This window comes from Apteryx rowi, unplaced genomic scaffold (genome assembly GCF_003343035.1).
Source record: "Apteryx rowi isolate R43461 unplaced genomic scaffold, aptRow1 scaffold_138, whole genome shotgun sequence".
Taxonomy (NCBI): Eukaryota; Metazoa; Chordata; class Aves; order Apterygiformes; family Apterygidae; genus Apteryx; species Apteryx rowi.
In genome coordinates, this window is record NW_020447619.1 from 727,691 (window position 1) to 737,177 (window position 9,487).

General features: G+C 42.3%; 2 protein-coding genes and 1 long non-coding RNA gene across 16 annotated transcripts in view; 1 reads left to right on the forward strand and 2 right to left on the reverse strand.

Moving 5' to 3' along the window:
• NGLY1 (N-glycanase 1) overlaps window positions 1-262 on the reverse strand; it is a 26,222-nt gene extending 25,960 nt beyond the window's left edge. For 6 of the 9 annotated variants that reach the window (XR_003252104.1, XR_003252105.1, XM_026057269.1 and 3 more), the window contains exon 1: window positions 49-262. Coding sequence is in view for 4 of the 9 variants with exons in the window: in XM_026057269.1 (XP_025913054.1) it covers window positions 49-251 (203 nt within the window). In the remaining 5 variants the exon portion in view is untranslated. The remainder of the gene's footprint in view (window positions 1-48) is intronic. The other 3 variants (XM_026057276.1, XM_026057274.1, XM_026057273.1) reach the window with 1 other exon arrangement.
• A 173-nt stretch (window positions 263-435) lies between these two features.
• On the forward strand, window positions 436-8,753 carry OXSM (3-oxoacyl-ACP synthase, mitochondrial). Of its 6 annotated transcripts, XM_026057278.1 has the most exons (4): window positions 583-662; window positions 1,326-1,465; window positions 4,577-5,585; window positions 8,117-8,753. In XM_026057278.1, the coding sequence occupies exons 3-4, from the start codon at window positions 4,606-4,608 to the stop codon at window positions 8,517-8,519; spliced, it is 1,383 nt and encodes a 460-aa protein (XP_025913063.1). In that variant the 5' UTR covers window positions 583-662; window positions 1,326-1,465; window positions 4,577-4,605; the 3' UTR covers window positions 8,520-8,753. The 6 variants fall into 6 exon arrangements, with proteins under 6 accessions (XP_025913067.1, XP_025913065.1, XP_025913064.1 ...); XM_026057282.1 differs by lacking the exons at window positions 583-662; window positions 1,326-1,465 and adding an exon at window positions 436-522; XM_026057280.1 differs by lacking the exon at window positions 1,326-1,465 and having other exon boundaries at window positions 551-628.
• Window positions 677-2,381, reverse strand: LOC112961765. The gene is made up of 3 exons (XR_003252106.1): window positions 2,166-2,381; window positions 1,291-1,365; window positions 677-1,174 (listed from the first exon to the last, which is right to left on the reverse strand). It is a non-coding gene; the product is annotated as an uncharacterized LOC112961765 (long non-coding RNA).
• Window positions 8,754-9,487: the final 734 nt, after the last annotated feature.

Consider the following 9,487-nt stretch of genomic DNA (forward strand, 5'->3'; position numbering starts at 1 on the left):
CGCGAGGAGCCGCTCCGGGCGCCAGCCGCCGCGCCCGGTCCCGCTCACCGGAGGATGTTGTCCGCGTAGGCGAGGAGCAGCCGCGAGGCCTCCAGGAAGATCTCCCGGGCGTTCTGGCACAGCTCGCTCACGGCGGGGGAAGCCGGYGAGGAAGAAAGGCCCACGGCGGCCGCCATCGCGCCACACGCCGGCCCCGCCAGGCAGGGCCCCGAGCACCTAGCAAGCCGCCGGAAGCGAGCCGCAACACGCATGCTCAGTATGAGCAGTGAGGCCGCTGCCCTTAGCGCCTGCCCTCCGAGTGGGGGGGCCTTAAAGGCGCTGACAGTCCTGGGGGTCCCTCCTTGCCCCTGCGCCCGCGGATTTGCCCTCGCCGAGCCGCCTCTTGTTCAGCCCGCGTCAGAGGCCCGTGGCCGAGCCGCAGCCCTGTGTCGGGGCCTCCCACTTGGCGCGGGGTTGCCTGCCCGGGGCGCTGCGCCCTTCGGCCGCCCCGTAACGCGGTGTCCTGCACGGGCCCTGGGAAAGGTCGGAGAGTTTGGCCCTATCGTAGCCGCGGTATTACGTGTCTCACGGTTGCTGAATTGCTAATTAAGAGCTAACGGGTCATGAAGCAGGCACCAAAAAATCACAAGTAATTTTCTTCAGAGATTTTTTTGCTTTAAAAGGTCGGTTTCTTTAGGATCTTCACCCGTGCTTTACACCAGTAGGGTGCATTTTGGTCATGTTTACAATGCTTTTCTCAATCATAAAGCCTAGATTTCTAAATAATGCTTTGAAAGTGTTCATAGCAAAGTGGTGGGAAAAAAAAAGAGAAAACTAAGAGCCAAATTCAACAAACTACGAACACCTTAAATTTCAAGGAATTTTATTTCCAAAAGGAAATTAAATACAGGCTTCATTTCCTGAAAATCCTGAATCTTAATTTTTTTTTATTTAATACTGCATTTCCCTCCTTTTTGGAATCTCTGTGGTTTTTTTTTTTTTCCCCTGCAGTTGGTGCTTCAAGTCAATGTCAAGACTTTGGCACCCATTTTATGCTCTGATATGATAGCTCCTGTGTTTCATGTATTTAAAGTACGATGCCATTGTCTTTCTTTTACTTATTGTTCCTACATGTCATGTCGGGTGCAACTGGCAGCTTGGTCTCAGTTCAGATCATGCACTGCAGTTCCAGCATCTGGAAATAGCAACAATGAATAGTTTACTTTGTCTGTATTTGTGCCATTGCAGTAGTTGAACATATATTTTTCAAGAGTCTCCTATAAAGTCAATAATCAGCTTGTTTTTATTTACCTTAGTAATTACTGTCTTCTCTGCTGGCATTTCAGCATCTGGATGGAGGAGCAACCATTTTCAAGGAATGCGGCCCTGGAGTTGGGGAGTTAATGAAAAATGGGGATCTGAGATGTGCAGCTAGTAGAAGGGGATCAGACAGGGACTGGGAGTAGAGAAAGCAGATGAGTTGCAGGTAGGAAAACTGTCCCAAGGAATTAATTCAGGTGGGATATAAAATGGGCCTGGGACAGACTGTGCAGTCCTGAATGGCTCCCCATGAAAGCATGTGCAGTGCCCTTGAATWACATTATTGCATACTATTTTCCACAGATAATCTGAATTTTGACATTTCCTAAATACTGAATGCTGGAATTAGTTGTTCTATGCATGCAATATTAAAGAAACTGATGGGAAACAACAAGGTTTCCCTCATGACCTTATTGTTGGTCTCCTGTAAGCTATTCCACCCGAACCTCGGGTTTTTTTTTTTNTGGGAAACAACAAGGTTTCCCTCATGACCTTATTGTTGGTCTCCTGTAAGCTATTCCACCCGGACCTCGGGTTTTTTTTTTTTTTTAATCTTTCTTTGCGTGGTGTAAGTGTGCGGTTTTGGGGAGGAAGTCATCCTCTCGCCGCCTTCCAGTTCTCTTTATCACCTATGCACTTGCCCCTTGCCCGGGCCTGGTCACAGCTCTCCCCTTCGCGCCGCCGCCGCGCGCGCAGACGCCCCCCCGGCCGCGCAGTCCAGCGCCGATTACGCGATTCGCTCGGGCGGCTTCTCGCCAATCTTGACATCGGGGATCGACTGCTAAGGCACCGCGTTCCAGCCTCCCCACCTTCCCCGTGTGGTTTAGCCCGGCGCAATAGGAACAGCAGAGGGAGGCAGAGCGAACCATAGCGGCCTGGGGGGGAGAGGAGGTACCGGCGGGGCCTCTGCGGGTTAGGACGGGCGGAGAGGGAGGGAAGGCATTCAGAGGAGGCGAGGGCTCTCTTGGGCCGTTAGGGAAAAAGGGAAGGGGAGGGCTGATCCTCCTCCCCGGCGCTAATCCCCCCCCTCCGGAGGGGGACGGCGGTGGCGGCTGCGGCTCTGTACGGACTCTGGACGTCACGGGCGAGGCCGCGCGCGGGAGGGGGGGGGCAGGGTCACGTGAGGGGCCGTGGCAGGGAGGGGTGTTGCGCAACGGGCGGCCCGTTGCTATGGTGGCTCAGCACGCCGCGGCGGCCTGTGCTCAGGGGCCTCCCCTCCGCTGCCCCGCTAAGCCGCGGCGTGACAGTTAAAATTAGTTATGGCTTCTCGGGATACCTGGTGGTATAAAACGAGCTCGTGTTCCCTGGGAAAAATGAGTTCCCATTTATTTTTCCGTTCAGTGTATACAGTGAATAAAAAAAGTGATTTACCTTTTTTTGGAGTCAAGTTAGGCATTCTAATTGTCTTAAGTCAGTGAACCTGCATTTTATTAAAAGCCATATGTGACTGCTAGATAAGTATTAATTTAAAGACGTCTTCAATTAACTACAATATTTTTATAAAATGCAGATTCACTGACTTAAAATAATTAAATTGACTAATTTGGATCATAAGATAGGCTCCTGTGAAGAACCCGTGTGCGTTCGTAAGCACTGTTTCTAGCTTTTTGTTTTTAAGTAATGCTGCTATGTACTGTGGCTGCCATAGAAATGAGTAGTTCTTTGTTTTTTTATAAAAGTGTGTTAATCTTGTGACAGCATATGGTTCTAATACAGTTCTTTCTGTTTTACCAAATATTTAATGACGTTATGTTCCCCTTTTTATGAGGCAGAAAACATCTGACTCTGTAATGCCAAGTTTTTTGACTGTTGAGCCTGTTGCTGTTTTAATAGTGTTTCGGCTGAAGGCAAATATTAGTAATACTTATACAGCGGTCAAATCCTGGGTGGAGGCAGAGATGAAAAGAGCACCRCAGGGAATAAGGAAACTTACTTGTTGTAGGTGTGGGTTTAACTTTTTGCTTTTTTAAGTGCAGTGACTCTCCAAACTGCAAAGAGTGGCAGAAAAAAGTAAACATCCCTCATGACAATGGGCTGAAAAATGCCCATTAATTTAAAATTTGCATCAGCAACAAAGTCAGACCTGTTGAAGCCTGTACTCTATGTGCTTGTAGTGCTGTAGCCTCTGTCCTGCTCCAGCATTAGACCAATTTCAGATCTGGCTGTGACTGAGACAAGGCATGCGAGAGAGGGGCTAAGGCGCTACTGCTTAGAGTGGTCCTCCCATCAGGGAAGTCCTGCTAGAAGTACTTTTCCTCAGCAGCAGCTTTCCACTGTCGCTTGACATATTGCATGATAAACCCAGTCTCAGGGAGTGAGGTTCAAGGGAGCTGGGACATCTGTAGGCTGTATGTTTCATGGCTGCTGGCCAGCAATCAAATAGTCTGTAGCCAGATCCCAGGATGTGGTGTAAGTGCTACAATACATTGCTGGCAAAAGTGTTTTCAGTCAGAGCAGTGTTTAGAACATCATTTATTTTTATAGTTATTTCTATTAGAAGAAAAAATTAAACTTTATCACAATGTAGAAATATTAGTTTGTCTCTGTGTGAAATGATTGTAATCTCAGATGCTTTTTTGTTCATTTTATCATGGTCTTTCAATGTGCCATTGTGATATATCTTTCTCAAACACGCTTGCGGTGCAGTTCCCACCCCACAGAGCTGACATTCTGAGTACCCCCACAGCAGATTAAAAGGGAGGTGGGGATACAAAGATGAAGAGTCTGGTTCAAGTTATATAATTGCTTTAGTGGTAGAACTGCAAACAGATTTCCAGCTCTCTTGATTCCTTATGTTAGCCAGTTTTCTAGACCATTCTGCTTAACAAAGAGGTTAAGATAATGACATCCTTAACACGATAATGGTAGGACTTACTCTTTCAGGTCTACCTCAGAAGGCTGAAGTTATTACTGCTTATTGTTGATACCGCCAATCAACTGGTAGTTAAAGCCCTAGAGAGAGTCCAACAAAACTAGTGAGTGCCTTGCAGTCCACACTGGTGCACTGTCATCTTCATTAGCAGTTTAAGCTAAAAGAGCCCACTTGTCCATTTCATTCCATTCTGCCATCTTAAAGGCATTCGCGAAGTGAATGTGTGTCTATGCCGTCTGCCGTGGCACGTATCCTTCCAGACAGCGGAGACAGAAACTGCATCCCTTTTTGCAGTATTGAAAACAGGTTTTCATGTAAAAAAGTTATTAACCTAATGTACTTGGAATGTTTCTCACATTGGCTGCTTCATTGTTGTGTTTTTGTCTTTTTTTTTTCCTGTTACAGGAATTTGCATGAAGTGATTAATTTCCACCATGATCTCACAGTGTTCTCAGGAACTATTAAAGATTGCAAGTCTTCGGAGCCTGAAATTAAATCAGTATTTAAGAAAGCACAGAAGAGCTGTTAGCACCAAGTCACTGCCTACATGTCATAGGAGAGTAGTTGTTACAGGTATTGGCTTAGTGTCTCCTCTTGGTGTGGGGACTCAGTTTGTGTGGAACCGCCTTCTCCAGGGAGACAGTGGGATTGCATCGCTAGACGGGGAAGAATATGCAAGCGTTCCTTGTAAAGTGGCTGCTTGTGTGCCAAGGGGAAATGAGGAGGGTCAGTTCAGTGAAGAAAGCTTTGTATCAAAATCAGAGATCAAATCCATGAGTTCTGCTACTGTCATGGCGATTGGTGCAGCAGAGCTAGCAATAAAAGACGCTGGTTGGTCTCCGCAGTCTGAACAGGACAGCTTAACAGCTGGTGTGGCAATCGGAATGGGAATGGTTCCGCTGGAAGAGATTTCTGATACAGCTTTTTTATTTAAAACAAAGGGTTATAACAAGGTCAGCCCATTCTTTGTGCCAAAGATTTTAGTTAATATGGCAGCAGGTCAGATCAGCATTAAATACCAACTGAAGGGGCCAAATCATGCCGTGTCTACTGCTTGTACCACAGGAGCACATGCTGTTGGAGACTCCTTTAGATTTATTGCCTCTGGTGATGCTGATGTGATGTTGGCTGGAGGGACTGAGGCTTGTATTAGTCCCTTGTCGCTGGCTGGATTTGCAAGAGCTCGGGCCCTCAGCACTGGTTTTAACTCAAGCCCTAAAATGGCATGTCGACCATTTGATTCACAGAGAGAAGGGTTTGTAATGGGAGAGGGTGCAGCAGTGCTAGTGTTGGAAGAATATGAACATGCTATACAAAGAGGTGCTAGGATCTATGCAGAAGTTTTAGGTTATGGACTGTCTGGTGATGCTTGCCACATAACAGCACCTAATCCAGAGGGAGATGGTGCATTCAGGTAAGAACCTATATGCTAATTATAATGGTTACTTCATATGTTAATTATAATGGCTACATTTGCTTCTATTATTGTATGCTCTGCCTAGAGAAATACTGTTCAATCTTGCATTAATATTACCCATGTATCAGTTTAAAAATCATACATAGATTTCCAAAAGTCTGAAAACTTAATCTGAACAATATGTTTCTGGTAAGGTTTTGTCCCATTTTTCTTCTTTTAGTAACAGGATGAAGGCCAGTTCTTGCTAGAATCAATGTTTTTGAACAGAGTTATGAAAACTTTATGTGAAAATATTTTACTTATGGTGCTTACAGCTGTTTACACAAATGACTCAAAGAAAAACAGTTGTTTAAGATTCTCTTAGTATGAAAAAACCTCTTCAACTTCTATTTCACCATTTAAGCAGGTCATACTATTGTGCTCTGAAAGGGCAATGCCATTCTTAAAGAACTCTCAGATGATAAAAGCTGTAGAGTACTTGGAAAATCTAGTTTATTAGAATAATTACTGTAAATGTCATTAGCAATAATTGTCACTATTCTCTTTTCTAAAAGACTTTGGATCTTCATAGGGAAAATATTTGGATTATATGCCTATGCTACTTTCATGTTTAAATACTTTGCTCAGTTGGGGTTCTGATGCAGTAAATAGAGCATTGGTGGAGAGATGCAGCAGAAATACATTTTAATACACTTTGGCAAAATGGTAAAACTTCATCTTTGTTAATCTCATCAAAAGTAGTTCACAACCAGATGACAACCTTTATTATTCAACTAATTAAATTTTTATTTAAATTACATGTGTAAGTATAAGTACTGTTTGTGAGCTGTCTATTGGCCATTGCTGACAAACACAGGAAGCTTTACTAGTTTTCATTATTCTGAATGTATGTGTGTGTTTAATAACAAAATTCAATATATCGTTGTGCAAATAGATCAAACTTCTGCATGATATTGTAAAGCTGTGTCTGCATCCTTATTGGATTAACAGATTTCAGAGAAGTGTAATATAACAGATTTCTCTCTTTGCTACTTGATTCATAGTTAATTTTTCTGTAGACTTAAGTGTGAGCTGGATAATCAGGAGTTTCTTATCTCAGATTTCAGACTTGTTTACCCTTGAGATGATATGGCAATGCCTTGTAACACAATTTTATGATTGCAGTAGTGTATAAATTAAATTCACAATGGGAAGTAGTTGAAAGTTAATCTTGGTATCTCCAAAACGTTGAGCTTTTCCACCTTGAAATGAGATAATACATTTTAATACAGTTTTCATACAAATATTTTGTTACTGCAGCAGTGTACTATTCTTTAATAAATTTATTTGCCATGACAGAAAATTTCAGGGTAATATATTTTTGTCATCTTCTAATAACTATTTCAGTTGGAAACTAATACATATGTTGGAATGAACCTGCAGTAAAAGAGAGCACAAAACCAGACTCAGAAGGGTGTATACAAAGGGTGTTCCATACAGTTGAGATACACTGTTTTCTCCTTCAATTATTACATTCCTTGCAGCTGACATGTTTAACCTAAATTAATGTATCTGTTTCTCTCACAGTTGATCAGTAATCTTATTTGCCAGAATATTTGCTTACAAATACAGAGAGGGTCACTGGACTCTGATCCAAGCTAAGCTGGATGCTGCTGGATGCTTCTGAGGGTAGAAAACTGTACTGGACACATTAAAATTTGTCCAGCAGCCTGAGTTATCTATTTTTGGAGCTTTATTTTTATTTACCTATTACTTTTTCATAAATCTCAAAAGAATCAGTGATCCTTTGTCCAGAGATACTTAGTTAAGCAGAGTGTACAAGGAGAGACATGTGCTTCATCCTTCTTTCCCTATGGGAAATCTGTGAGGAAATCACAGTATGGAGTCAACCTTTCTGTGGTTTTCATAGAAGAGCTTGTTTTATAAAGGCAGTCATAGTCCACAGAGTGCCAGGAGCCAGGATGGAGCATACGATGTCAGAGCAGAATGGGGGGACTTTCAATAAATTTCATTTTATCTATAGGAATTTGGGCTATGTCCTTTCTATTCCAGGGAAGGGAAAGAGATGTCTTCTAACCCCTAGAAAGAATGCAAAAGAAACTCTGCAGGAGGATTGCAGTATTTTTCTTTCGTTTCCATTTTTTTGGGGAGTGAAAGTGAAGCAATTTGTATTGCTAATTTCTTAATATGACTAGACATGTTGTGAGCAAAGTGAAATAATGTAAATATGAAAGAAAATGTAATAACTGGGGAATCCTCCTTTCATTTACAATAAGGGGATTTCTGGGACTATTCTGCTGCATGTTACATTAATGCGTCAGCTATGCTAGAGAAAATTAGTGGAGGGTACCTACACTTGTGTAATATTTCTGGTAGTTATTTGTCTCTAGTATGCCATTCAGATTTTCATTATGTGATAAACATTTTCACACACTCTGTACTTTTGTATTTGTTTTATTACACATGTGTTAGTCACAAGAATATAATGGGAAATTGAGCATCTGTTGTCTTTTTTTTTTTTTTTTTAGATGTATGTCTGCAGCAATAAAAGATTCTGGAATCAAACCTGAAGATATAACATATGTCAATGCACATGCAACTTCTACACCTCTAGGAGATGCTGCTGAAAATCAGGCAATCAAGAGACTTTTTAAAGATCATGCACGTAATATTGCAGTTTCCTCCACAAAAGGAGCAACAGGACATCTCTTGGGGGCTGCAGGAGCTATTGAAGCAGCTTTTACGGCACTGTCCTGTTACCATGGATTTTTGCCACCTACTCTAAACTTACAGAAAACAGAGGCAGAATTTGATCTCAATTATGTTCCACTAACAGCTCAGGAGTGGAAAACTGAAAAACGGCGTATTGCACTCACGAATTCATTTGGCTTTGGTGGTACTAATGCAACTTTGTGCTTTGCAAGTGTTTAACTTATACCGTATGTGAGAAAAGTGAATTTTTCAGTGCTCTGAAGAATGACACTGATAATAATTTTGTGTACTGCCACATTTTGTGTATACTGTGCGATCTTTTTTGTTTTTTGCAGCTTTGAGACTTGCTCATTTCATACATAAGAACTTTACTCACCCTAACATTTACATCAGTAATTCTTTTCAAGAGAGAGCATTTCCTTTACTAAATTTAATAAAAATAAATAAAAGGCCTATTCCTTGTGTGGTGAAGAAGTTTTTATTTTTGATTAGAAGAGGACAATTGCAGCAACTAATCTGAATAGCATTATTTTGTGAGAAGTGCATCAAAATGATGGTAAATACTGTATTTGAATTGCTGCATTTCTGACTACTCTTGGCTCCATCATTTTTGGGGCCAAACAACTTTAAGTGAACTGTGAGTTGCTTATACAATGCACACATAAATTTTAAAATGTGGATTTCTTTAATGCCTTTTTGTCCTTCTGTTTTTCTAAGTTTGTTTACTACAATGTTCTTTTCAGCAGTCAGGATGGAGTACCATCTGGCGATACATATGGGTATCAGTTCCATTTAATGAAAGGAAGAAGTGAATGTTCATGCTTTTGGTAGGCTCTCATCTCATCTCATAGCCTATAGACTGCCATAGTGGGTCAGGTATGTGCTCTTTTTCAGCATTCTGTTTACAACAATGCTCAGCACATGTTGCCTGTGCCAAGCATTGGAGTGGGAGGTACTGACTTTTAAAAAGAGAGGCTATTGCTCATCAGCAGTATTCTTTTTTTTTTTTTGGGGGGGGGGGGRGGGTCAGGAGTTCTGGTATTGGTGTGACCAGGGAATCCCCTTCAGGCAAAAAAAGTCCTATCAGTGCAGGTAACAGTGGAGATTGGTGGTATTTTCTCCCATTTTGGCTGGCAAAAGGCCTTGTACAGTGCCTTCTGTATGCCCTCTATAGTGCAAGCTATTGG

What these genes read in the sequence shown, in the direction of transcription:
- OXSM (XM_026057282.1), top strand. Translation starts at nt 4,606, where the DNA reads ATGATCTCACAGTGTTCTCAGGAACTATTAAAGATTGCAAGTCTTCGG. An exon ending in GAGGGAGATGGTGCATTCAG is followed by an intron (nt 5,586 to 8,116) that starts GTAAGAACCTAT and finishes TTTTTTTTTTAG; the next exon opens with ATGTATGTCTGCAGCAATAA.